The following is a 27,424-nucleotide window of genomic DNA, read 5'->3' on the forward strand; positions in this document are numbered from 1 at the left end:
GACTTATGCAATAATCACACCAAGTTACAGATGATTGGGATATTTTAAAGCTGTTGAACTTGCAATGGCCCACACCTCAAGGTGGCCCATACCTCTCCACTCTCCCCTATTATTCAAACAGCGGAAAATAATTATTCTTAAACCATAAATGTTACTTGGCGGCTCAATTTTCAGTATCTAATTCACAATTTTTTCTAAGCCTGATTCTTTGTCAGCTTGAAATTAAAAAAAAAATTTGATATTCTGATGTCACAGCTACGGTTGCGAATAAAATTTGATAAAGATTTGAAATTGACAAAAATTTTAAATTTTTATACACCAAGATTTAATTTTTTCTGGTCGTCTTACTTACCATTAATTGTCCGCAAATGTCTGATTCGGATAAACCCTTATATTTCATGTATTTTCTGATTTCATTGTAGTTTCATAGTTTTAAATATTTATACCATCATAAAAGCATATATTTAAAATGACAAATGAAGAGGAGAAAGATGCATTGTTTAAAAATGTTCGGTTTTATATCATTGGAAAATTGGATGAAAAGGTTAGAATTGTTTTTTCTTGTTTTGGGCAATGTCTCAAACTTTTATCATGAGGTTTATATTTTCAGTATTTATTCCAGGTATATTAAGAAGTCAACTATTTGTTGGGTCATTTCTCTGGGCTCTAACCTCTAAACACTGCTGCAAATAAAATTTAATATACATTCACAGATTAAATATTACACAACCTTATTGATGCATTTTTCTCCCGTTAAAATAGAACTTAAATATTTATCCCGGGGCAGAGGAAACCCGAAAAGGCAGCTTAATCCTATGGCGAACAACAGCCTCACATCGGGTTACAAGTCCATTTCGGGTATGAAATTAGTTATCAGTCACTTGTTTTCAGAAGCATTGAATTGGAAGAAAGCTGTAATCGACTAGAGGTTACGTGAACCACCCTACGGCAGAGAGGAGTCCAGCAATCACACATAACTATCTCCTGATGCCATTCAAACTTGCGAACTAACGCAGTGTAATCAGAAGTGCAGTGGCGAGTGTATTGATATCACTTACATGATGCGCTACATCGCCGAGCCAATATTTCATTGAATGATGCTGATCTAAGCAAGCGTATAGTTTTATAATATTTCTGGGACCTCCTGAAATATGCGCACCAATTCCGTTTCAATACCTTATATCCATCGAGTGTACTTTTAGACATAATATTATTTTTTTTGTTTTTCAGTTTGAGAAATTACTCATTGATGGAAAAGCAAAGCAAGAAAGTTATTTGTCTGGTCTTGCAACCCATGCTATTGTTTCTGACTTCAGTAATCTGGAAGTGGAGGAAGCAAGGGATGTTTGGCAGATTCCTGCTGTTACTGTAATTATATGTTTCACTTGTTTCAAAGTGTCTGACTCATTTTGTCTGATATCTTTCCCCCAACTTAAAAACAAGTTAAAAAACAACCATTTTTGATGTAACTAAATGTAGTGATTAGCATGTAAATGCAAAAAGTGATTAATTATATCCTGACGTCATAATCGAAAAAAGCTTCTAGATTTTATGCCTTTGTCTTGCATTAAATCATTTTCATTTCTAATCATTGTGCTTCATTTGGGTGAAGACAGTAATCTAGGATGTTTTGCACAAAGTTAGGACGTCTCTATAATATGTTTTGGGGGGGTTATCCTGTTTATATTGTACCAACAGCAGTATAATTTCCTTCACTGCTACTAAGTTGCATTATACATGTGTAGCGCGTAGGATACCTTCGCACTGTGGATATGAATTCATCAACCTTGTAAACAAATAGATAAAATTTATTGAAGCAGTTTACTTTTAGATGTTAAGTTTTATATTTTTTCTGTATTTTCTGACATATTTTTATTTCAGGCCAAATGGATTGAATTAAGCTTCAAATGTCAAAAATTGTTGCCGTATCCTTTTTAATTAATATATTTTAAATTTAAAAATTGAAAAATGAATATTAAGTGAGAGTTGTTATTTAAAGTAATAGATCCCGCCTTGGTTCCTATAAATGTACCAAAAGAGAAAGTGTCAAGTACTCATCTCATGTGGTTAGTTTTTTTTTTTTGCAGTGTCTGCTTATTTTAAAGAGCGCCCTATTACATGATTGTGTTCAGGGGGAGAGGTGAATGAGTGTTAATAACATCCCATTACAATTTCAATTTTGTTATAACGTCAGTTTTCAATATATCCTAACCAGGTTGGTTTTATTTGAATCAGTGTTTATTCGAGTTTTTTTTTACTTTTTTTTAATACGCATGTAGGGACGAACAAACTATATATAGTACTGATAAATTCCCTTTGCGATTTAAAAACATTATTTAGACGTTATATACACTGTCTGTTTATAAACAAATATCGTTCTTAACTTTATGACGACATCAGAACGGAACCGTTTACTCCTTCAAACTCACAACTATTTTCTGGATTAGTTATATGCCCATCCCAATTGAATAAAAAGGATATAAATCTGCTGTGGGCACTCGTTACATTTTATGGAGGTTCTTGTCAACTGATGTTGAATAAAACATGCACACATTTGGTTGTTTCACAGCCCAAAGGGGTAAGATATGCAATTTTTTCTTATTTGGAGTTTGTCAAAGATATGTCACATTAAAGCTTGTATTATATAGAAGCTCAAAACATTTTAAAATGAAATATAAAATTATTGTTTTCTTCCTTTTTTTATCGAGAATTTCCTGTACAAATATAGCCAGTCTGGAGGAATATTTTTTCGTTCAAGTCGTGACATGAGGATATTTCTAATTTAAATGTATCTAATTTGGATTTTGACTCCGAGTGAGTGCACAGGGCCGTGCTTGAAGCAATTTCCTTTAAAAAAATAAATTCCCCCGTCATTGAAAAAAGAATTTTCATTTCTACTTTTTATTTAACAATCAGGCTAAATATGAAGAAGCTTTGAAGCACCCAGAGGTGGTCACACCTGTAACTTTGGATTGGATTTTAGACTCAGTGAAAGACAAAAAACTTTCAGATGTGAAAGAATATCATCCGTCTCTTGTTATTCTACCTCAAGAAAAACCAGGTAAATGATCGGCCTAGTGGATAAAACGTTGAATCTAACTATGTTGGTATTTCAGGTTACACATCTCAGGTTCAAATCTCATGCCCACTATCTCGCCCAGAAAAGAATGAAGATTCTTTCAGATAGTTGCTTCTCACAAAGCTTGCAATCTTCTAAATGCTTGAAAATACAAATTTAAAAATTCTAATCAATTTAAAACTATTTTATTTACTTTATTTTAGAAATTACAGTCACAGAAACTTCCATCCCAGAAACACAAGACTCTGAAACAAATGTCATTTCATCAAGTTTGCAAAATCTTGCAGTTTCGAAAGGTTAGTTGTATTTATGTGTTTGGATCACGGCGTATAATACTGTGCTTTTAGTATATATTCACATTCAGAGCTTGAATTGCAAAATTTCTTATACTATCTCGGCTTTTTTTTTTAACAAAAGTTAGGGTGAAGATTCATGATATATGTAAATGGGTACGATGGCCTAGCGCAGGGGTGTGCAAGGTTCTTGGACCACGAGCCAAAAATTTTGCAAACCTAGACGGGTCATGTAAGTGTTACGTAAAAAGTTACATTTTAAGAACAATGGGCTATTTACAGTCTTACAAAAGCAAAAATGAAAAGCTATAAGCTTTGTGCTAGAACTAAATTTAATCTCAACAAATTCCTTAAGCTATTTTTCAGCTAAAACATCAAAATTTGGTTTTACTTGGGTTGTGGCAGCAGCAGGCGGGCCAGATTGAATCATCCATCAGGCCGGATTTGGCCCGTGGGCCGTACTTTGCCATCATGACTAGCGGCTAAAGCAAACATCTTGTGTTCAAATCCCATGCCCACCAGCTCACCTAGGGTGCCGGTCTTCTGAAAATAGCTCCTGACATGTCAATAACCGCTTGTACAGTGCTGTGTTCATAGCATACGGCGTGGAATAAGCTAAAATAATTGAATAAATAATTGGTGATCATCTCTCGGATTGGGATTGCATTTATTATCTACATGGATTGAAATAAATATTCACTTTTGTTTATCAGCATCAGAACAAGTGAAAACGGACGTTCCTCAAACAACATCTATTTCAAGTATAAACAATGAAGTAAGTTGAAGTGTTTTCAAATGCTATTTTTCATTAAAAAGATTTTTCTAAATTATTTTATTTGTAGTTATTTTCTGATTTTTTTTTTGTGCCAAGGTTTATGTTACAAATAATTTATTGAAATAGTACTCAGTTTAACATGCTTCATTCCTACGAGGTTGTGGAATCTAGGAATATTATACCTGACTGATGACGCCAAACCCAGGGTGAAGAAAATTTTCACTCCAACTTTATAATTAAAAACCAAACATTGATAAAAAAAAATTTGGCGTATGCAAGCCATCTTAAATTGAAATACTGAAACGGTTTAGCTAACTAAATGCTTTTGTAGTTTTCGTTGGAAATTTAGCTTTATTATTATTAACATCATCTAGAATTTCGACTCACAGCTCTCAAGGTAATGAAAAATACTGTTCTGGTCTCAATAAAAACGTTGCAGCTATTCAAGCTAGATTATATCACTATTAAAACAAAATGTAATATTACCAATGTAAATTCAACCTATGCTTTTACTACTGCAGTGAAAGCTACCTCCTATCTGGTACCTATTTTCTTAGAAAAGTTATCTTATTTCAGATTACTTCGGCAATAATACATCCTAGCCAAGTTGTCCCACCATCATTCTCACAGTCCCAACCTCAGCTGTCTCAACCAGGGATGCAAACTGGACCAAGTGGTGGTCACTTAATCAGCTCTGCACCACACATGGTCTCAATACCTCCGGATAAGTTTTATCCAACTGGACAAACTATTATATCACAGCCTGCTGGTCAGCAGCTAATAATGACCGGGCAGAACATGGGTCAACCACAATTAATGACAATGCAACAACCATTTCAAATGCAAAGACAAATTTCACCAGGAGGAACTGCAAGGTACTTCATCGTAATATGCTTCCATATTTAAAGAAGAACTCGAAAATTTACTTTTACTATAATGATGATTGATGAAAATTTATATAAAACCTCAACTTCTTTTTGTGTATTAATTGTTCCTTCCAAGTTTCAGGAATCTAGGACGCTTTTCACAAAAATTATGTTCTCTCTAGAATATGTTACAAATGACCTGGATTCTGTTTTTTGATGGTCGTTTGTATTTACATACAGAAAATTATACTCTGAAATGGGTACTCCCGTAGTGTGTGTATCAGGTTAGGGTTAGGACATAATTTTATATCGATTTTTCTTGCTTAAGTAGGCGAACAAAATTAGTTACCTCCATGTTGGTGCGCACACTTCTGGAGCGCCCCGAAATGAGTGTCGATCAAGTTACTTGATAACAAAAATATTATCTTATTCTTAAACCAGGAATTCTGTTTGAGTTGACAAATCTCATGTATTAGACTGATTTTACCATAAACACTAATGTAAACCACATGCAGTAAGCGTACCACTGTGTGCCCTGCTTGAACTTGCCGGTTCGAATCATTTGCAATAAGATTGCTGGACTAATAAGCGATAGGTTATAAATTCTTCCACCTTTATTATCAAGTCCATGCATCTCTTACGCTTATTGAATTGCTAACTAATCCCATACCCGACATGGACTTCGACGTATGGTCTAGCAGTCACATCTAGTTTTCTCTCCGCCAGGATAAATCTGAAAATCTTATCCTGTAACTGAAAATGTATGAAAATATTGAAATACTGAGAACTACTTTCTATTATACTGTACGATATTTCTCAAATTTTTTCTGATGAAATAATTCAACAAATTTTTTTTATCAGGTTTTCAGTTCCGAACATGCAGCAGAGATTTACAAGTCCAAATCAAATTAGTAACGGACCGAGACAGCCTTCTCCGAGCCCAAAAAAAGCACCAAAAAGACGAAGAAGCTCGACTAAATCTAAAGCTAACGCAAGTGCAGCTGGTAAGTTCTGGAAGAGGAAATGTTATAGAGTATGTAGATAGTCGTTGTTGTTCAATAAATTTAGTTCTGTTAGGATTTGGGTAACTTTTATTTTAAGTGGAGAAAGCTGACAAGGCAGTTTAATGACATTCAGGGACGTCCAAATATATCAATCAAATATTTTATTAAATTCGGAATTAAATATAGTCGATACCTTGAATTGTTGAATTTGGAATAATTTAAAATAGTTTCACTTTTATCAGTAAAAGTTATCATTTTGAGTGACTGTAGTCTCACAGTATTACCAAGAATTTATTTTTTTTTTCTCAATTTTGAAATCTGTACTAAATATAATAAAACAATTCAGAATATTCGATATTTCGTATTCAAATTTTATTTTACAATTTACACATATATAAGTAGATTATTTAATTTTGGCCATCCCTGGACTGGCACAATGTCATGCCTTTTGATGTGATTACAAAGCCAATTTCATGTAGTAGCGCAAGATTTATCAAACTGGGTAAATCTTGAGATCTCTTAATTTAAGTTGACTTCATTCTTTATATCTTCAGCAACTTCTGTTCCTCCATCTCCAAGTCATGTGACTCCAATGTCTATGATGTCACAACAATTATTACAACAGCAAAATCAAATGCAATTGCTTCATCAACATAGAATAATGCAGGGACAAAATGCTGGTAGGAAATTTTATCTACGAATTTTCTTCTTAATTCATGTTGGATTAAGTAAAATTAAATCTGATCTAAGTTATTTAAAAAAAATTTTACACAAGCTAAACCAATGAGCCAGTTGTTCCTAACCTTTTGCAATAATAAAGCTGAAAACAGGTGACATTTAAGTATTGTTTCTCTTGTTTCGTAATAAACCTGATTTCGTCCATAAAAATTACATATATTTTGATATTTGAGATATTTTTTATCGCATTTGTTTCTCATAGCAAATTTCATATTTTTTTCAGGTGCTGTTAAGCCCAATTTTTTACAGCAACAGCAACAAATATATCAACAACAACATTTTGCCAACATGCAACAACAAGGTAAACCACCCGGTACTCCCGCTTCACCACAAAAACAAGGGCAACAAAATATAATGGGAGATCAAAGTGGAATGCGACCTGGATTTCCCGGTAACTTCGCCGGAAACGTAATGCGCATGCAACAAACTCGACCAATGCAGGTTCAAACCCCGCTATCTCCACAACAAATGATGGCGATGGGGTTCAACCCCCAACACATGCAAATACAGCAACAGGGAATTAAAATGTCGATGGCGGGTCCCCAAATGCCCCAGCAACAACAACATCAGTTCGTACAATCGCAAGGCGTCGTCATTCCAATGTCTATACAAATGCAAAACCAGCAATCACAGCCGATGAACGCAGGTAAGCTCCAACCCCAGAGAATGCAGATTTCACCCCAACCCCAGGGAATGTTCATTCACCAGCAACTTCCAAATAAAGATGGGGTTTCGCCTCGTCCGCCGTTGCAACAACATTCCCCCGTCAAACAGCTTCCTGGCGGAGTTCAGCAGCAACCTTTGACCCCACAACAACAACGACAACAACAACAAATGATGATGCAACAAATGGTTCACCAACAACAATTACAAATGCAACAGCAACAACAAATTTTACAACAATCGCCGGGGAATTTACAGCAACCACAGCAAAAACACGCAACTCCTCCTGCCTCTCATGTATGCTTTTTCTGTTCTATTACCGTTGTGCAAATGGAGGTGTAATACACTAGTGCAGGAATGTAGAACCACTAATGTTTCTCGGTTACCTGCCAACTCGCAGAGTATCGCAAAAGAACTTAGTGATTTTTTAGTGACAAAATTATTATTAAAATATGTCGCCACTTTTATAAAAGATTCGAAGTGTCTCGTCCCATATATATGGAATGAATCAGACTCGGCATGAATTATCCGTCAGTTAGATTTAGCTCCTTGACTGACTCGACTTGATACTCTGACTGATTGAACCATTGAATCAACTTGACCCGTAAAACCAGATTGTTCTAATAATTTTTGGACACAATTGAAACAGATGAATAGTTGTTTGTGTTATAGAATCCTTGTTTTTAATATGAGACATATAATTACTATTTTACTCCCAAAATGAGAAATTCAACCGAACGAAAGCAGTAAGCAGTTATTCTCAATATATAAATGAACTGACGCCCCTTTTCTATTCAGGTCTTTCAACATTGTAAAATCTTGGATTCATTTTTTCTAGGCACCAATCAATGTTGGCATTGGAGTTATTTCACCAACTGCATTACAGCAAGGTTTAATGATGGCACAAGCTCAACAAAACCAAGGTTTCCAACCTCCTCTCATCCACCCTAGTCTACAAACACCTCAAGATTATGGAAAAGGTAAATTCCCTCGTTTTGCCCCCTTTGATTGACCAGTTCCTCTGGTGTAAAACACAGCTATGTCCAAAATGAATCTACTAGGTATCCCACAAATAAACAGAATGAAGGAAATTTGTTTAACCTTTGAACTTCGGTTCGAGTATGATTATACCCTAAAGTTTCAGTAATCTAAGATGCTCTGCACAAAAATTATGTTCTTTTTAGAATATGTTCCAAATGATCTGGGTTCTGTTTTGTATACTGTATTTTACAGACGATAGGACACATATTAAATAGGATGTCCTAAAGGAATCGAATATTCTAATTCAATATATCTTATCAATTTAGGAATAATTAGAACATTGTTATCCAAAAATTAGAGATTTGGAGCTGTCAGACAAGCGGATCTAAATGTATGATATCTAAATTAGTGACAAACAAAGCGAAAAAACATTACCTTTATATTTATGTTGTTTTAAATAGATATAATCAGCATGATGATATAGTGATTTATGTTATTTTCTCAATATTTATTTTTCAAAAATATTTTCTCAGAATGTATTCGGAATAGTGGAATACTTGTTTTTGGCCATCCCTGACTTTAATTTCTTTTTTTCTCAAAAATCGATTCAGCGCACAATGTATGGGTCAGGTAGTGCTTTATGGCCTACACGCCAAACCAGTACCAATATTGCTTTAAAAACATTTGCATCTATCTTATAGTCCGGATGCAGGTGTGAATAAGAACCCAATCTAAGCAATTTATTGATAGTGTGCCTCATGGTCCATAAAATACGCTAGGTTGAAAATTTTAGTTGAAATTAGTCTTTTTTCGTTTTGCTAAAAATACTAGAATAACATTTTCTTTCATTTTCAGTGACTCAACAAAGTGGCAGTGCAAAATCAAGACGTTCTAAATCTCGCAAACCTAAAGATGGTGATGAAAATAATGATGCAAAACCTAAACCAAAACCGAGGAGTCGACCTAAGGTACAGTAAATCTATTGGCAAGATAGTGCATTTGCTTAATTGTGTTGAGGTTGTAAATTGAATGGACCCCTTGGATTTGAACTCTTATTGATTATGTCAATTACCGTACGTATGGCATGCCTTAATTTATAGGAAAAAGAGTATCAGCAGACAATTGAAGAAATCTTTCTTATTCTTTTCTTATCAAAATTTGGTTTTCTCACATTTCTAGCTAGAGTGCGCATTTGTATCCAGGTTCAGATTCGGAGTCTGTTATTAAGTTTCCTTGACCCCACAGCTTTACTTTGAAATCGTATCACCCAAGAAGATCATCTGAATATTGTCCTAAAGGAAACAATACTGTAGTACTAGTCTAACACCAAACAATTAAATTTTGTTCAAATCAATTTCTTTGGGTGGCGCAGGGGCTTAGTGTTTAAAGCAGGGGTGTGCAACATTTTTTGTCGGCGGGCCATATAACCAAAAAATTGAGCGGGAAAGGCAAGAGAAGAAAATGCGGCTATCGCTTAGCCTTACAGTGATAAAATCACAGGGTAAACGGCGAAAAATTTAGCGCAAAAACATTTGCAAAAATACATTATGTATTTTCCCCATGTGAGCGCTTTTTCAAACATAAACTGTCGGATCAGGATTTTATGCTTGATGGAGGAAAGTCTGTTGGCAAGGGTCACACTAAATGGCTCGGCGGGCCTGGTTGTGGCCCGCAGGCCGACTGTTGAACACCCCTGGTTCAAGGCTTCAACTTAACCTGTAAGACTGGTCTTTTTTCAAATAAAAGTAGTTCCTTACATATCAACAGATAGCAGTCCGAGACATGAATAAACAAACAGTCATGCTGTCAGATTGATTCTTTAACATATCGTAATCTTTAGTTTAATATTTTGAATTAGAAACCATCTCAAAGTCCTGCATCTTCCAATACTTCATCACCAGGATCAAAAAAACAGAATTCACAAACTATCATTGGTGGACGGAACGAGTTTTCTGCAATGATTAGAGGACCTACACCTATGGGTAAATATAAGAGCAAGTAGATTTATTTGTAAATTTTAAGGAAGTTCTTAGCTTGCAATCACGCTAGCAGCGTTCGACTTAACTGTTGGCGATGCAGAATACATATCTCTTGTCCACTTGTTCGAATGTAGTGCATAGTGTAAAAAATGATGATTTGTCTTTCTGCGAACAGGTTACTACCAGACTCCAATGAATGTTATGACTCCACCCCCTCACCCCACTGTCCCTGTTTCTTTCTCCACCAATAAACAATTCTCAATCCCAACGGCTACTGTGAGCCCCCTAGCTGCGACAGAGAATACGTTTAGTCCTGGTCAAGTAATCATGAACCAAGCCAGAATGGTCTTGTCTCCCTCGCCTGCCCCTAAAGTCGAAACCCACTTTCTACCTCAACATATCCCTGTGCCAACTCCACCCCCGCCTCAAAGGGGTCCATTTGCTGACCCACTCGAAATGATGCCAAAGTCGTATGAAGGACGTTATTTTGGACATGATTCAGCAGAAAATGGTAAGTTCGGAATAATTCAACTCAAATCATAATGGTGATAATTTTTTCAATTTTTCAAATACAAAGATGCCAGATCCCAATTTCTGAATATAATACAAATTGCGTCATGTTCCACTAAGAACACATAGAAGACAATATGCCGAAATTGTAATAAGACTTTATAAATATGAACATCCTGTGCAATTTGTGCGAGGGAAGGGATGACTAGGTTAAAATTCAAATTTCAGTTCATTTTTTTCTGAAACTTAAATTGAGACACAAAAATTGGATTATTCCATGAATAGTATTTAGAGTCTTTTTTAAAAACTTTTCCTAAATAATATTTTTGTCCTAACTTTTGCTGGGCTTGGCAGTTTGCACTAGGAATGCCGTACCCTGCACATGTTCACAGATTTGAGTCAAGTGGGGTATAATTATGCGTGAGATGATTGCCGGACTCCTTGTTAGATATAAAATTCTTATCCTATTTCAAAAATTGAAGATCTGTGCAACTCTGTTGTTGATAATGTGTCTTCTTTCAGTTCCGCAAGATCTTTGTTTACTGGGTTGTGTATTCGTCATCATCGAGTATCAAGAATCTGTACCTGATATAAAGATCATTGATCATTGGAAGAAGGTAGTTCTAAAATTTGTTTTACTAGTTAAGTCCCAGAATATACATGATTAAACTAGAAGACAGCCACCATACCGCTCCTACAGTAACTGAAGTCGAAGCCAGAGACGTATTCCTAAACTTCGAAGTTAGAATTTTAATGGTGATGAAATAATTCAAAAATTTTTACTGAGTATTTTTACCAATCTATTGAAGAGGGCTTGCTTACGCTGAGGTTTTTGTCATATAAATTTGATTCTGTCAGGTCGTTTACTTTCTAGCTTGCAAAATTCTTAACCCCCTCTCTCCAATATGGGTCAAATTTATCCTGTTAATAATCCTAAATAAGTCCCAATTACAGAATAATAAATAGAGTAAAAAAATGTTAACAAAATAAATTTATATTTAGGTAATCAATAAATTTGGTGGAATCGTCGAAGATGAATACAATACATGTACCTGCACACATCTGCTTTGTATCAGTCAGTCTTCATCTTTATTCAAGTAAGTTGTATTGTTGTGCACATTTGATTATAGCTACATGCTCATTGTATAAGCCTATGTTTCCAAAGCCCAAGGTGGCAGACTCAAAAATGTCCGAAGATACATCGACTACAATGAGCTTCATTTTACAAAGAATCAATAGTGATTATAATTGCATTTCTGTTCAACTGCCGTTTAAGTTGAACAATACCTCTATTATTTCGTGACAATAGTCTTTTCATAGTTCCTGATTAGTTTTTCAAATTCATGGCAAAATGGGAACAATTATTTACATATGAAGACATTTACATCGAACTTAAAAGTTCACTTTGCCGCAATAGAAGCCTTTTGGCTATTATTGACCCTGATTGTGATAAACCATTGAAAGAAGCCGGCTAGCTCAAGAGTTTGCATATTTCAAGTGGAGTCTGCGTCGCAATTCTGCATTCCCTGGGGTTCCAGTGGTGACAAGAGTCAAAATTTTCTACATAATCTCAAAATACATTTAATCAAGGTTACTAAGCGTTTTTAGATGTAAATTTTTTCCAAATCCACAGCCTGTGTTCCACGGTTCAGTGACAAGGTTCTTGTCAAATGTTGCAAGTGTTAAGCGATAAATTTTTTTATTTATTATTGTTGCCCTAATGAACAAATGTTAACAATAACAATGCTTATTTAATTGATGTATCTTGAGTCCATCGCCATTCATTTCACCTCGGAAATAGTCCACCACGAAAAAGTTTGGAAACTCCGGTGTAAGCCCTAATATATATAAGAGTTCTTAGGCTCTATACCAGGAGTGGGCAAGGTTTTTGGAGCGAGGGCCAAAAATCTTGCCCACCTAGACCTAGTGTGTTGAGAAAGTTACATTTCATGAACAATATTTACAGTGTTACAAAAGCAAAAGTGGAAAACAATGAGCCTAGTGCCAAAGCCCTAGTTATTTTTTAGATAAAACATCAAAGTTTGGTTGTGGCAGCTTCAGGCGAGCCAGATTGAATTACACAATGGGCCAGATTTGGCCCGTGGTCATTCCATATATTTAAATTTACTTTTAAATTCTGATGTTTTACTGAAATTCATATTAACAGGGATGCATTACTTGAAGGCAAAAGATGTGTGACAGTATATTGGTTGAATGACGTTTTACAAATTCGAAAATTAAGTCCACCATGGCTTTCTATACATGTTCCTACACCTTACCCAATGAATCAGAAGCCTGCAATAAACCACGTAAGTGCCATTGTAAAAGATGTCACAGAATATCTAATATAAAAATTTGACTTGAATGAATGAGAAATTTTGGATTGCTGAAACTTTTGAGTAGAATCATACACAAACAGAAGTCGAAGTGTAAATAAATTTTTTATCATTTTTCTAGAAGTAATTACCATAATAAGTTTATGGGTTCTGTTTTGGGAGCTCTACACTCATTGTTTACACCAATTTTGAAAATATTTTGCACGCAACCATATCAGATAATGCAGGATTTCCCAAACAGGGCTCCGCAACGATATGAAAGGGTCTGGTTAATCTTTAGTGATGTCAAGGAAAAGCCATTGTATCTTTTTGGTTGAGGGATGCGTCGAATATCCATTGCTAAAATTTTATTGTCATTTGCAACGACCTGCATCTGTGACTGTCAAGCAGCATTTTCAGCTTTTACTAATATGATACCAAAATACAGGTTGAGACTTGCCGAAGAAGCAGACCTACATGTTTGCTTGTCGCAAATTTTCCCAAAATTGATAAATATCCAATGAAAAGTAATCTCATCCATCACATTAATGTGTCGTTTGTGTTGTAGTGTTGTAAATGAATGATTATCCTTCCTCGTTAGTTAGGCACACAAATTGGAACGGCATGAAATGGGGTCTGCCAAAACTAAGATTCACAAATAGGTGTCCACGGCCTAGAAAATTTGGGAAACCGTATATAATGCCCCATTGTGATGGGTATTTAAAGGGAGTGACACTTTTTTTCAGAACATGAGTTATACTGGCTTTCATCAAAAAGAAAGAGAAAGGTTGAGAATGATGGCTGGCGTCTCAGGATGCAAATTTTCTGGCTTTTTAAGCAGATCTAACACTGTACTTGTATGTAAAGGGTAAGAATAAGTTTATTTCTTGGAAAACAAAAGTGAAAACTGTGAATATGAAAGTAATACATGTTTCCCTAGAATTTTTATTTCTGTTAGTGATTTTCATTCATCTGTCAAGTATACCAAGTAGGGATGTGGTGTCCTGGATGACTGGTGATAAATTCATTCATCTCCTATTCCTGGTTGAAAAAAATCTCAACTCTAGCTCTGAACTCTCGTAGAAAGTCATCGTTCAGAGATTGATATAACCAAGACTTCAATATGAAGTTTTGTCAGTTAGACCAAAAAATATTGCAGACCAGCTTTTGCGCCCTGATTAAATTTTATCTCTATTTATCGTCCATGTTCTTTCCACAGCACACTGAGTTTAAAGTATGATAAAGCGAGAGAATGGCGAATTCCATGCGTTAATGTTCACTGGTTGCGAGACGTTATGCAAGGTGATACAGAAGCATTGAAAGACCCAGGCCAAGAAAAATATCAAAATTTTGATGAAAATTCACTCGATTTATTTGGTCTCGATGAATCTAAGATGCAAAAGATTTTAGGTAAGAGAAATGGTTTGCCTGACACCAAGCGGCCCAAAGATATGCTCAAATATGAAACAGCATGTAGTGCTTTTATGACCACAGAATTAAATAGATTACAAATGTGAAACGATCATTTTCACATAGCAATCATTTTTCCCTCTAAGTGAGAGAGCGGCACTAAGTTAGCAAACACTGCCCTACTATATTTGCATCATAAGTGAAGATCTCGGAGTCTGCCCATAATTTCTCAGTATGTGTGATAAAATTTGGTAGCTTGGCGAACCAGAAATATTTCGGTCGAGCAAGATAGCCGCGGAGATACTCACATGGAGCAACCATTTGTGAGACTAAATCCATTTTGGGAAAAAGAATTGAAAATCTTGTTAACAAGGGCATAGGGAAGGGTTTCGCAAACAGGCACAACCATCGCATTAACATTTGCAGAAGAAAATTTGTTTTGAGCTAACTTTATTTTTTTACAAGTGTGCCTCTACAAATTTTTCTTATTTACTTGGTGCGCCACGAAAAAAAAGTTTTGAGAACCACTGTCATAGGGCATGACTATGAATAAAGCTAGCGAGGAACTCTTTGAAACTGTAAATTCAATTCCCTTTCAATAACTTCTTTTCTAGATCCGTGGAAAGTTCCTGTTCGTGTTACATTAGATTGCATGCAAAGGGCACGAGTGAAACGAAAAAATAGTATGAGTGATTCTGTTACTCCAGCTTTGAAAAGATCGAGATTAGAAGGATCGTATCAACCATTACCAAGAGTATGTTTTACTGGTCTTCCCGCAAAGCAAGTTACAGAGTTGCAAAAAGTAAGAAAAATACTTTGGATGTATTTAAAATAAGTTATTTTTCTTGATTTGCCATGTATGTGACCTCGCTGAAACTTCTGAAATCTTCTGTACTGGGGCGACGCAATGGCCTAGTGCAGTGGTTTCCAATTATTTAGGGTTCGTGGCCCCTTGTTTATTATTCCAGTGGTATTTTGATTGGCCGAACAGGAAAAATTCTGATCCTTCCTAATAATAGCAGCTCTTTATATATCAGTGATTGCTTGTATAAGACTTATAGAGAAAAATGCATGAATGAGCATATTATTGAAAAAATGAAACGTTAATTATCAATAAATACTTAGAATGTGGCATCAGCCACATACATATATGGAAAGGTAAAATACAAAGGTTGTCATGAAAATTTAGCTGCGACCGCTTGTCTTATATTCTTCCTATAAAACTTTCCACTTTTCATAAAAAAAAAATTTCTGCAATCCTATTTGCGAATAATATCCAGGAATTCTAAAAACAACTATTATGAAAGAGTATTTGACATTGTAGTATCTGATTAATACAAAAAATGTATTTTCTTCAATATATTTTACAGTTAACAAAAATTGAATCTGATTTTGAATTGACTTCCAAATTTTCTATCTCAATTTGCAATCTCGAATGAACAGCGTATTGGTATTATTCAAGCTAGGGTATCTAATTTCAAATCTGTGTTTACCAAGTTTTGTTTTCTTCTGAAATTGAAAACTCATCGAGGAATTTTGGAATGAACACAAATACAAAGCAACTTCGCAATCTGTATTGGCCAATTTCTATGCAAAAAGCATGTTGAAGCAGCCCATTTAAACACCCACAATTCCGCAGTAACGACAATACTTGGATAATTGGTGCCAACACTAACTCCACAACTTCTCAAATGCTTTGTGGAAATTTAGACATCAGCTATTACAATTTACATGCTTGAATTCTGTACAGACTTTAGAATCCATGCAAGGACAAGTATCAAAAACAATCAGCCTGAGCACTCATCTCGTTGCTAAATCTGTGTCAAGAACAGTCAAATTTTTATGCGCAATATCAGTCTGTCAATATATTGTTACTCCAGAATGGATTGAAGAAAGTTCGAAAAGTAATTGGTTACTCGGTAAGAAATTTTTTAACAGGAATAGAGGATCCAATCAAAACCTCATGAGCCCTAAGATGGACTAAAATGAAAATCTCCAGGGAACTAGACGATAGGTTCTCAATGTGCTCCATTCGGACCCCCAGGGGCTAAACAAGTTTACTTAAAAACTGTCTATTAAAGCAATAACAGTGTTAAAAAAATTGCCAACGGTAAATGCATCTGAGTCATTAAATAAAGTAATTTTAATTTACTCATTACAATTAATCGGTAAGTAACATCGTGTTTTTTGTTTTTATTTTTATAAATTTATGGTGGGGCTTTGTAAATAATAGTCAACCTCGTCAGGGGCTCCATAACACCAGAATGTCGCATTCACCCTCTTTGTAAGATTTGGTCACTGAAGGGAGGGGTTAACATTGGCTGAAGAGAAACACATTTGCGTTGTGTAGTACACTATGGAAACAAATCAACTAAATCAGCTCGCATTTTGATATCAGAATCTAAAAATCATAGCTGGGAAGCGGGTTTGAAAGAGCAATGGCTTCAGCTCCACAGCCACCGAGATTTTTGTCATCAGCTCAAATGCAGTTTTGCAGAAGAGACAGAATTTAAAAAAGCTGAAAAAGAGTAGAATATAGTATTAGAGTAAATTATAGATAGTTAAATGAAGCCACTAAAATTTCTATTAGCTCTGGGCTTCCAAGCCTTACAAAAACGATCCCGAGGATCCAATTTAAGATGAGATTTTGTGGTGCTAAAAACCAAATCCATCTCTGACTATTACGGTCAGTTGTTGTGAATCATATCTACTCTACGAACAATATACAGCTCTAAACCAAAATCCTGTCAACCTAGATATGTGTATGTACTATGTAGTGTGCTCATGACTGTTGTCTATGCCACAAATAATTTCCAGATTGAAACCTACTTTCAGATGAAGACAAATATCTACTCCATGATAAAGCAGCTGAAGAAAAATTTGAATTCTCACTCAAAGAATCCATCAGTAGAGCAAGAAAGAATCCTTTATTTAAGGTATCTTATATTGTGAAAACATATAGCTGATAACAGATTTTAAAAGTATGATCGTATATTTGTACAGGGATACGTGTTCTGCATCACTGATAATGTTGCACCAGACCGGAAAATTCTGACGGAGATCATAGAGTGTGCTGGAGGAAAAGTCGTCGAAAAAGTTCCAACAATTCAAACTATTAAGAGAGTAAAAGACAGGAAGGTATTGTTTTAGTGCCGTCTTTTGTTATATGCGAGTACGAAGACCAAATTTTTAAAGGTTGGGCTTCATAGTGTAATGAATTGTGGAGACAATAAGAATGATAAAATATAGCTCCTCGTTTTGAGCATTGTTGGGGGTGAATGGCATATAAAAGCACCATAGAAAAATATTGCCTAAACTTTTGAATTAGATTAAAAAAACTAATGTACTGAATGCTCGCTTGATATTGCCATAATGTTCTGATCAAAGAGTTCCACATTAGCGTCTGACACTGTTGAGTGAATTGGAAACTGAATAAATTTCTTCAACAAAACACCAATATGACCGACATCTCTTCTGATTCATACCCCATATTTGAATCATTTTCTGCTTGTAATTTAAAGGGCTCTCTGTGTTGTAGGTTGTATTTGGGCAGGTTAGGGGTTAGGCATTAGGCACTAATTTTATTCCGATTACGAGCCGGGGACTGTATGTGTTAGCCAAGTGGAAATAGCCCCTTGCCCATAGGTTTCAGCCCCCTTTACACTACTTGATGCAAATGGATGAGAGGCTTTAAATCAGGGGTTCCCAAAGTTGACTGACCGCGGGCCAAAATTTTAAGCAGGACAGGGCTAATATACACTTAGCTTGTTATGTAATAGAATTTATTCGTTTGTTTTGTGTAATGTACATAAAAGAAACTTAAATGCCGACATAATTTAGTTGTTTATATAAATACAAATCAGTTACCTCTAATACGTTCCGGGTTTCCCCGAAGATAAGCTTCATTTGCTCTGGGATCTGCACTAAGTTTTATTTCGTGTTTTGACACTATCTGTCCACACAATCATTTACTTCAATTTCATTCATACAGCCGCCAAACAACCGTTTATTGCTGGTATCATGTCCGGCGGACAAAAATCAAGTAATAAAATGGAAGAGAGAAGGCATTCAAGTACACAATGCTGAAATAATACTCAGTGGAGTATTAAAACAGGAAGTTAATGAATCACTGTACCAGTTGTAACATGGTGCTGCTTCAAAAATATAATGATCCATGACAAGTTTTTGATGTAAATATCGTGCTTTACTTTCTTTCACTTCTCGAAGGTGCCTTTTTCATTGCTGAAGAGATGAACTTCTTCAGATCAAGAGTTTAAAATTTCATTTATTATTTTTTTGCATCACTGCCTTATTTCCTTTCTCAAATAAAATATTTCCAGAGGGTTGTTTTCTTTCCAATATAATCCTTGCACTCTCTCAAGATCCATGTCAGGAAGCAGTGGCTGAAATAAACAAATTCTTTGTGATTAGACTGGGGGCAAAAGTGCTCATGCCCGTCATAATAAATAGACGGGGTAAGGTGCAAGTTCAGTTTTCAGAAATGAGAATCAGTTCTCAAACTATGGTGGAAAGATGTAGAAGAAAGCTTTTGACTAATTATACTCGTTATTAGAATCGGTGGCGACTACATAAATCTTCAAAATAAGATTGAATTTAAATTCTAATCTGTGAAAATTTTCTTTTTACGATCTTCTCAAAGGAACTAAAATTTGCTACACAAAGAATGACCACGAGGCTTTTTTTACGCACAGCACAGAAGTTTTGTACACAGTACAGATTAATCGGGTAGTTTATCACACATTCTAAGTTCACAGATCGCCGTTGTATTTTGTAAATACGAAAATAGGAATCAAAAATTAATATTAATCGCGAGTTTGCCACACACTTTATGTCCGCAGATTACCATGATATTGTGCCGAATATAATTAGTTTTTGATTCTTATTTTCGTCAAACGTCAGAAAATAATTTATACTTTATCCCGCATTTTGGGAACTAATTTGGATAATGGTTGCCATTGGTTTGTATTTAAAAGTATGGACTTTTTACTAGAATGATTTTGTGCTGCGCAAAATATTCGAATCCATGACCGATACCTCTATTTGAAATGCCTTACCGTGTTAATTTAATTCTATTATCATAACTCAAATGTTGGTAAATCGGGCAGTTTACCACACATTTTAAGGCCACAGATCGCCGTTGCATTTTAGAAATAGTTTTATTATTTTGTAAATACGAATCAGAAATTAATTATAATTGGGCAGTTTACTACATATTTCATGTCCACAAATACCCGTGGTATTTGGTATTAATACTTTCATTATTTTATCAATATGAAAATAGGAATCAATATTTAATAATATCAGTCAGTTCACCACACATTTTATGTCCACAGATTGTCGATACAACCATGAGTTACGTTGAACAGAATTAAATTAATACAGCATGACATTTTAATAAATGCTGTTACCAGTCATGGATTGGATTATTTTGCGCAACAAAAAGGATCGATACTTTTAACTACCGTTATCAAAATTATTTGCCAGATATTATTTTCTAATAAATCGACTTGTTTTTCCAACTTGTGACAATTTATTGGATACGTAACAATTACGGCTATAAATACCGTATTTCCCGGCTAATAAGTCCACATGGCAAATAGGACGATGTCTATTTTTAGCACTCAAAAAAGAGGTTTTTCCATATAGGCCTCCAATAAGACGGGTAAAAAAAATTGTGTCCCTGTTGTCCAGTTATGCTAATATGCGCTAATAATTTTATATGTTTAGAACCAGATCATTTAACTATATTCAACAATTGAGCGGTAAATTTAAGTTGTAAAGCGGCAATCATTTTGGACAACTTATTAACCCGAATGTTGAAATAATTTTGAAATGTGATAAGTACTACACTGTACGTCCACGGGTTATTTCACAGCTGTGTTTTCCTGTCCCTGTCGTGTTCTGCTGGATCGGCAAAACGAAAGGGTCACAAATCACTTTATCTCGGTGGCCGTGTTTCTCTTTAAAGTAACGATAACCGGCCTGCGATTAAATATCATGATTGGCAGACCCTAAGACCCAAATATAAGGTTACACAAATCATGTTTGAGAAGACTCATGCGAATAATAAGCAGGCCACATCGAAATAAAATAAACATACTTTCTCAATTAGACGCCCCCACACCGCCTAGAAAAGCGACTCATTAGACGAATTTTTGACGTAATGGAAATGAATTTGTAAATTAAAAGCCTCGTAGACGAATGCCGGCAATGTCCACCCGCGCAAACGTGCAAATATGTCGCAACACTATGCGACGTACGGTCGCACAGGATATAAACAATCAAAATGCCGATTCTATTTCATCGTCATTACAATACGTGAGACAGCGTAAAAAGTCGTTTGAATATTCCCGTAAAACGAAACACCACGTTTACGGCGAAAAGTGGCTACTATTCGCGCGGCGGTGTGGCTCAACGGGCTAAGCGTTAGGAATACGCTCGCCACCGCACCTCTAATTACTCCGCGTGGGTTCGCAGGTTCGAATCCCATGCAGGGATGGTTATGTGCGAGAGGATTGCTGGACTCCTCGCCGTCGTTGGGTGGTTCACGTAACCGCTGGTCGGTTACGGCTTCCTCCACCACCAAGTCCATGCTTCCGAAAACAAACAATACAGTAAAACTAATCCCATACCCGACTTGGAATGGTAACCGGACGAGAGGCCGTGGTTCGCCATATGGATAAGCCGTATTATCGGCTTTCCTCTCCCCCGGGATAAATATGTAAATCCTATCCTATCCTTATTCGAAAATCAGCCGAAAAGGTATTCGAATACTTTGATATTCGACTACATTCGAATATTCGATTCGTTTTGGACAACCCTGAGTACAGCACTTCTTACCATGTTTCCCTGAAATTTAGACAGGATTTAGATTTATTTTCTTTTGAAGAATAAAACTATGTTTTTTTTTTGGAAAAGGTCTTTTGTGTTCATACATTTTGGGAACCACTGCCCTATACATTCAATTAAATATATTTAGAGCAGTGGCATGTAGCTTACCTCGTATGTATTTTCTGTATGGACGAAAATTTCATATTCGTAGTTAGTTTTTGTGGGATCTTGCAAGGATTCTTCATCACCTTGCCTGCATTCCAAGTTTATCCTGACTTTGATAAACTCCGCCATATGATTTACAGTGGCATGAACTGACGTTTTTATATACCTGCGGTAGAGGGATAAAAAAATGATCAAAGATGTATGTAGGCTGAGAAAATTGGGTAAAGTTTAGACTACAGGTTGTGAAAAAATTTGATTCCAGCTTTTATCACCAAATGAAAGTCTGCTAATACAACTCGGGAATTTCGAAGACAAAACTATGCAGTCCCGATTTGTAATGTTAGAATATTACTGTGTGTACCATATTTTTATTAGTATCCTGTTTTCACCTGACAAGATTTTCAGCTTCAGAACCTTTCTGATCGGGATGAGGTTTGAGTATTAATTCTACAGAAGATAAATCTACAGAATCATCTGAATCTGTTGTCGTTGTGTCATCAACATTTGGAGTATTGTTGCTTGTAGTAGGTATCTCATTCTCTAAGAAATTACCAGTAATTGAATGATAATAAGCCTGGATATAATGAGATGATTAAAGTAAAGTGAAAACACTGCCCCTTTCATTGGATTTAAGACACAGATTTTCTAGAGATATAAATATCTAGTCCAGTGGTTCCCGAACTTTTTGAATAAAATTCCATGACGGACCGCTATTTTTTTAATGATTCCCGGCCTTGTGCACTAAAACAAAACATTGACAGATCACAATAAAAAATCAATGTGCCGTATAGTGATGCGAGCAAAAGGAATATAGGCCGCAACTCTAATGACATGTGTGACATCCAGTCCGTTTCGATATTTGGTAAACGCGCACAAGGACAGCGCTGCAGATAGTAAATTCGTGGTGACATGAATTACACTCTCTCTGTGACATCCCAATGGGACAGTGTGATCGAAACAGAAAGTGAGGAGTCAGTTTCTCTAGCGGTGATTGCTACGCAGCAGAAGGCGACAAATGTGTATTTGCAAATTTAAGCACTTAATTTTTATATTATCATGCTATTAGCCATATTACAGATTTGCTTCGCGGACCCTAGTTCCTAGGGAGACAGCTGCGCTGCGGCTACTAGATGCCATTGACCATTACTACTACACTTCGACGTAAATTAGCTTTGACTTGTTCAATTACTTGATTGTAATGCATTTATTCTTTTGGTTAGTTCGCATTAAGACATTTGATCAGCAAACTGTGACAAATATTGATTACCATTATACAGAATGCGTTAGCAGTTCCTCTGCAGAGATGAATTATGTTGCTTAGGGAGAAGAGATATAGAAATATAATTTACCTAGTATATGGCGTAGTTTCACTAATGTTGTAAACCATTATAAATGTGCAAAAATATCAAAAGGTGAAAGTTGTACATACTCTAGGCCAGCTAAGGATCCTTGATTGAACAAATATCGAGTTTTTGTGCATAGTGAGGGGGAATATATAGTAAAAAATTGAGAGCTAGTAGTTCTAAGAGGGAACCTATTATTGACATTCTTTCCAAGCAGTTATTTTCCTAAAAAAGTTAAATATATATCCTTTGTTTACCATTTCCAGCAGCTGGTTTATCAGAATATGCATTTGTTTTATCCGAGAGATGTAATTTCTTGCTTGGCGGCGGGTGAATTGAGTCGGATGGTGCACCTGAAAATTCAGCGATAATCATGGTTTATAAATAATACAGGGTGTCCATAAAGTTCCTTCTCAATTTTGTTATGAAGTCAGTTCTCAATATAACTTAACCAGGTTTGTTGTTTTTTAATCAGTAATTTTATTATTAAATGAGTATTTTACTTAATTTATTACATCTGTGAGGGCCAAAACAACATACGGTATCGATAAATTTCCTTTGTAATTTAAAAAAATTTCAAGACTTTTAGGGCACCCTATATTAATTACAGTGATGTTATGTTTCACTGAAAACAATGTTCAAGTCTGCGCATGTGAACAGACTGTTAGCTGGACGAGAGGCCATGGTGCACCATATGATAAAGCTGTCTTGACTATCCTACCTTTTGGACTTTCTACTTTAGTCGTAGAGTGTTTTGAAATGTTTTTCTTGGCATTCTCACATGCTTTCGCTGCTAAGAAATTGTCTTGTTTTCTTATTTTCTGTAATCTGAAGTTGAAAGGGTACATATTTGTCATCACAATCACCTAGGACTCACCTAGAATTCTAAGTAAATTTTATCCATGTCAATTCATGTTGTATTAAAATATTCAAAATCTTGATGCAGAAATAAATAGTCTATGTTGATGCCAAGGAAAATATTGTCAATACATGATGGAATCTTTGTTCTATTTTCAAAAAAACATTGGAATCTATTTCACTAGACTTGTAAGTAATCAGCGCATTATTTGCCAAAGCAAGGTCACACCCACTGAAAAATTGAGGAGATTGATCTCTGACCAGCGCTATGTCTACGGGCGACCACTCAAATGCCAAGAACTAATGAGACTATGAGGAACTATAGTGGAAAATTATGCGTTAGTAAACATAGAAAGTTCAGATGATCATAGTCCATTATAATACCTGTGAAATAATGACAGCGTCGCAACATTTCATTGATGGGAAAGAGTTTGCAGTCCGGAAGGCAAGCCAATTTTTATTCAACATAAATATCATAAGCCTGCCGTGGCTAAGGTTTTTGATCCTGATAACTAGATTGCACGCAAAATAAAAATCCACTGAAACCTACCTGCTCATTGCTTGTGATTTCAAGCCTTCTTCTACACTTGCACTCAGAGCTCCACCATTGTGATGTTTTGTGAGACTCTGTAGCATTCTTTCTTGATGTTTCTCATACTCATCTCGAGATGGATAAATCTTTGATATCAAAGCATCAAAATTTGGGTCAGGTCTGAGTGATCGTCGTGATACCAACTTCTTGCGACACGTTGGACATTCTTTGTTACTGTGAAAATAGTAGAATGGTATTGCATACTTATTAGTTCAGAAACTCAGACTCCCAGCATGCACAATGTAGGCTACTACTCGTTGTCTGCCTCTATTGCTACGTAACAATGAAGACAGATACTTCTTGCTGCAATTTCACGAAGTGCAGTTTATTTATCTTCAGAATCGCGTTTAGCGAACATCACTTATTTTTTCAGCATTTCAAAGAAAAATCAGGCAAAACTTAGGAAAAAGAGTTAAACTTTTGCCCTTATTCCCCAGGCTCACATATTTACAATTTTAAAGGACATTAAGTACAAATTAAAAATTACGAAAATGAGTTTTATTTAAAAGCAGCATTTTTTTCATGTAAGTGCGGTGTAAGTTTTTTTCCCTGATATTTCAGCGCCGCTCAAACGAAAAGTTTGGGAACCGCTGCTTACTTATTGTTTGATGTAAGTAGAGCCATGCCTATACAGAAAAAAAAAAGGTAATAAACGTGGTAGAAATCACAATCCTGTGACTATAAAATGAAGATGCATTGACATATTAACTGTAAGCACACCATTCTTGCAACGTACCCACTTCTCAATGCTGTCGTTATGCATTCAGCACAAAATCGATGAAGACATTCTTTTGTTGTCATTGTGTTACGAAGCATATCAAGACATATTGGACACATAAGTTCATTATGAAGACTACGAGGAGAAACTGCAATCTCTGTGTTGTCTGTGATGACTTCCTAAAAAAAATTTGTTTATCATATAATAAATGTATACTAATTCTTATTAGCGATCAGTTATGCCTGGATCAAGCGGTGTAGCTAGGAATTTTTAAAGGACGATGTTCTGAAATTTGTAATTGACGTTTGAGGGTTTAAAGCAGGGGTTCTCAACCTTTTTTTCTGTCATGTACCCCACCGAGTCACGAAACAATCAACGCAAACCCCCCGGTAATCTGACACCCAACAAAGTTGTGATATACTGTTATATTAACTAACAATTTGGTGCAACAACAATTTATTGACCATATGTAAGTAAATTGAATCGTCTTGTTGATATTATTGCCCTTGTTGTCTGCCTAACTAATGAATTCTTAAAATCTCTCCCAACCAAGTTATAATAAGCATAATCACTTCTCCAATGCTCGCAGCACGATGTCTTTAGAGATTTCATGGTTTGTACGCAGAGCCTTGAATTTTACATTGTTGCGTCATAATCACAACAACGCAAGATCAGGGGAAATCTACGTCTCCATTGGCATCTAGTTTCAATGGATACGCATTTTCCCATGGTAGTAATAAAGGATATTAAAAAACAGCAACATACAAAAAATGGACTGTCATCCAAGTACCCCTGGAAATCTTCGCATGAACCCCTGGGGGTTCGCGAACCCCAGGTTGAGAACCCCTGGTTTAAAGCTATGAAAAATTGCTATGTATGATAGCCCACAGATAAATGTTTTTCTCTACATTTTGAACAGGCTCTGTGGCTACGCCCAATTACTGTATATATTGTACATGGTATTCATACAAAGCATACCTGCCAAGATGTGGGTCATTCTAAAGAAAATAATTGAACGAACTGTCCACTCGGACTATAGGTTGAAAGAAATTTTGGCCTGGACCAAATTCTAATGGGACTCTGGCGTAATCGAGCATTCTTTCATTTAAGGTTAATAATTCCTTAATTTAGTTTGCATCTTAATTAGGGCTGGGAATTTTAGGGTAAAACACTTTGACTGTTAACCGGATAAAGTTAACCGGTTAACCGCCGCGTGACGTTTGACGTAATAATTATAATTTCAGCTTGTTACATCATAATGGTTATAAAGCAATTTAGCGTGTTCTTATCCCGGTATCGCTCAAAATTATTAACGAATAGAGATAGTTTTATGATTCCTCTGCTGCAAAAGATAGGCAGCGTGGTTCGGGCATGTGGAAATATTTTAGAAAACCCGATCCGTTCTTAAACGTCATTTATGTGACAAATTTTGAGTGTTCTATATGCAAATTCTACTTCGAGATATATATCATAAAGAAAAACGGCATTAACTGCACACTTGTTGTATGACATTGAATAATCGATTTTGCAATGAAAACGTGAACAATATATTTCGAAATCGACCGAAAACTGATTCTGAATTCATCATGGTAAATTTTCATTATCAGCAATCTTGGTGCTTCCATTATTTTTCACTTTTATTGATTCCTTACCCACACAGTTAGTAATATTTTTTTGAATTAAACGTCGCAAAAGATAAATTTGCGATGACGTAATAATATTTGACGAAATTGTACGGTATAAAGATGATTTGTACCTGAGATGTCAGTTAACGGTTAAAATAAATCATAACCGTTAACCATATGAAATCGGTTAACCATTCCCGGCCCTAATCTTAATGCTTTTTCGAGTTTCTGTCAATATTACGACTCCTGGACTCCGAGTACAGGAGTATCACAATTGAAAGTCTGAAATTAAAACTCGGACTAGTCCAAATAGACTAGTTAATATTTCGACTCTGGCTTTGGTAGTCATCAGGTCCATATATTTGATACCTTTACATTATTTCCCACGAGCTGACGAGTGAATACTGGAATATGAAAACCTAAATACCGGCGTGTCATTCATAGCCTACCTGTGGAGTTCGTTGAAGTTCGTAAGGAGTTAGATCCCATGTTTTTGTTGCTGATTGTAGGGCACTTGCAGGATTTGTCTGCGACATCTTAGCAGCGATATATGACGACCTGAATATGATTTGAAAAGCTGAACTGCAACATACACCGATATCAAATCAATAAACAAACCACTGAAATCCACGAAACAAAACGCGCCTGAAAATGCAAT

At 35.7% G+C, this 27,424-nt stretch overlaps 2 protein-coding genes across 2 annotated transcripts; one reads left to right on the forward strand and one right to left on the reverse strand.

The window, feature by feature from the left end:
- The first annotated feature begins 401 nt into the window (after positions 1 to 401).
- On the forward strand, positions 402 to 18,974 carry LOC120332118 (uncharacterized). The gene is made up of 25 exons (XM_039399298.2): positions 402 to 544; positions 1,231 to 1,368; positions 1,882 to 1,925; positions 2,401 to 2,578; positions 2,917 to 3,061; positions 3,283 to 3,375; positions 4,086 to 4,147; positions 4,724 to 5,022; positions 5,875 to 6,017; positions 6,572 to 6,697; positions 6,979 to 7,715; positions 8,257 to 8,398; positions 9,255 to 9,367; positions 10,258 to 10,381; positions 10,554 to 10,889; positions 11,411 to 11,505; positions 11,891 to 11,985; positions 13,056 to 13,197; positions 13,950 to 14,071; positions 14,423 to 14,613; positions 15,228 to 15,415; positions 16,364 to 16,532; positions 17,449 to 17,549; positions 17,617 to 17,751; positions 18,605 to 18,974. The coding sequence occupies exons 1-25, from the start codon at positions 470 to 472 to the stop codon at positions 18,755 to 18,757; spliced, it is 4,146 nt and encodes a 1,381-aa protein (XP_039255232.2). The 5' UTR covers positions 402 to 469; the 3' UTR covers positions 18,758 to 18,974.
- Positions 18,591 to 27,424, reverse strand: LOC120332126 (E3 ubiquitin-protein ligase RING2-like). Its single transcript, XM_039399309.2, has 8 exons — positions 27,216 to 27,424; positions 25,160 to 25,320; positions 24,382 to 24,597; positions 23,695 to 23,801; positions 23,231 to 23,326; positions 22,020 to 22,170; positions 21,634 to 21,796; positions 18,591 to 19,016 (listed from the first exon to the last, which is right to left on the reverse strand). Exons 1-8 carry the CDS (start codon positions 27,300 to 27,302, stop codon positions 18,915 to 18,917), a joined length of 1,083 nt encoding a protein of 360 aa, XP_039255243.2. The 5' UTR covers positions 27,303 to 27,424; the 3' UTR covers positions 18,591 to 18,914.

This window comes from Styela clava, chromosome 13 (assembly GCF_964204865.1).
Source record: "Styela clava chromosome 13, kaStyClav1.hap1.2, whole genome shotgun sequence".
Taxonomy (NCBI): domain Eukaryota; kingdom Metazoa; phylum Chordata; class Ascidiacea; order Stolidobranchia; family Styelidae; genus Styela; species Styela clava.

Bases quoted from the DNA above. Each gene is read 5' to 3' on its own strand.
- LOC120332118 (XM_039399298.2), top strand. From the start codon at position 470: ATGACAAATGAAGAGGAGAAAGATGCATTGTTTAAAAATGTTCGGTTT. The intron at 1,369-1,881 runs GTAATTATATGT...TTTTTATTTCAG, and splicing joins GGCAGATTCCTGCTGTTACT to GCCAAATGGATTGAATTAAG. The intron at 13,198-13,949 runs GTAAGTGCCATT...ACTTTTTTTCAG, and splicing joins AGAAGCCTGCAATAAACCAC to AACATGAGTTATACTGGCTT.
- LOC120332126 (XM_039399309.2), bottom strand. From the start codon at position 27,302: ATGTCGCAGACAAATCCTGCAAGTGCCCTACAATCAGCAACAAAAACA. The intron at 24,598-25,159 runs GTACGTTGCAAG...CTATTTTCACAG, and splicing joins ACGACAGCATTGAGAAGTGG to TAACAAAGAATGTCCAACGT. The intron at 22,171-23,230 runs GTAAACAAAGGA...GTAATTTCTTAG, and splicing joins TAAACCAGCTGCTGGAAATG to AGAATGAGATACCTACTACA.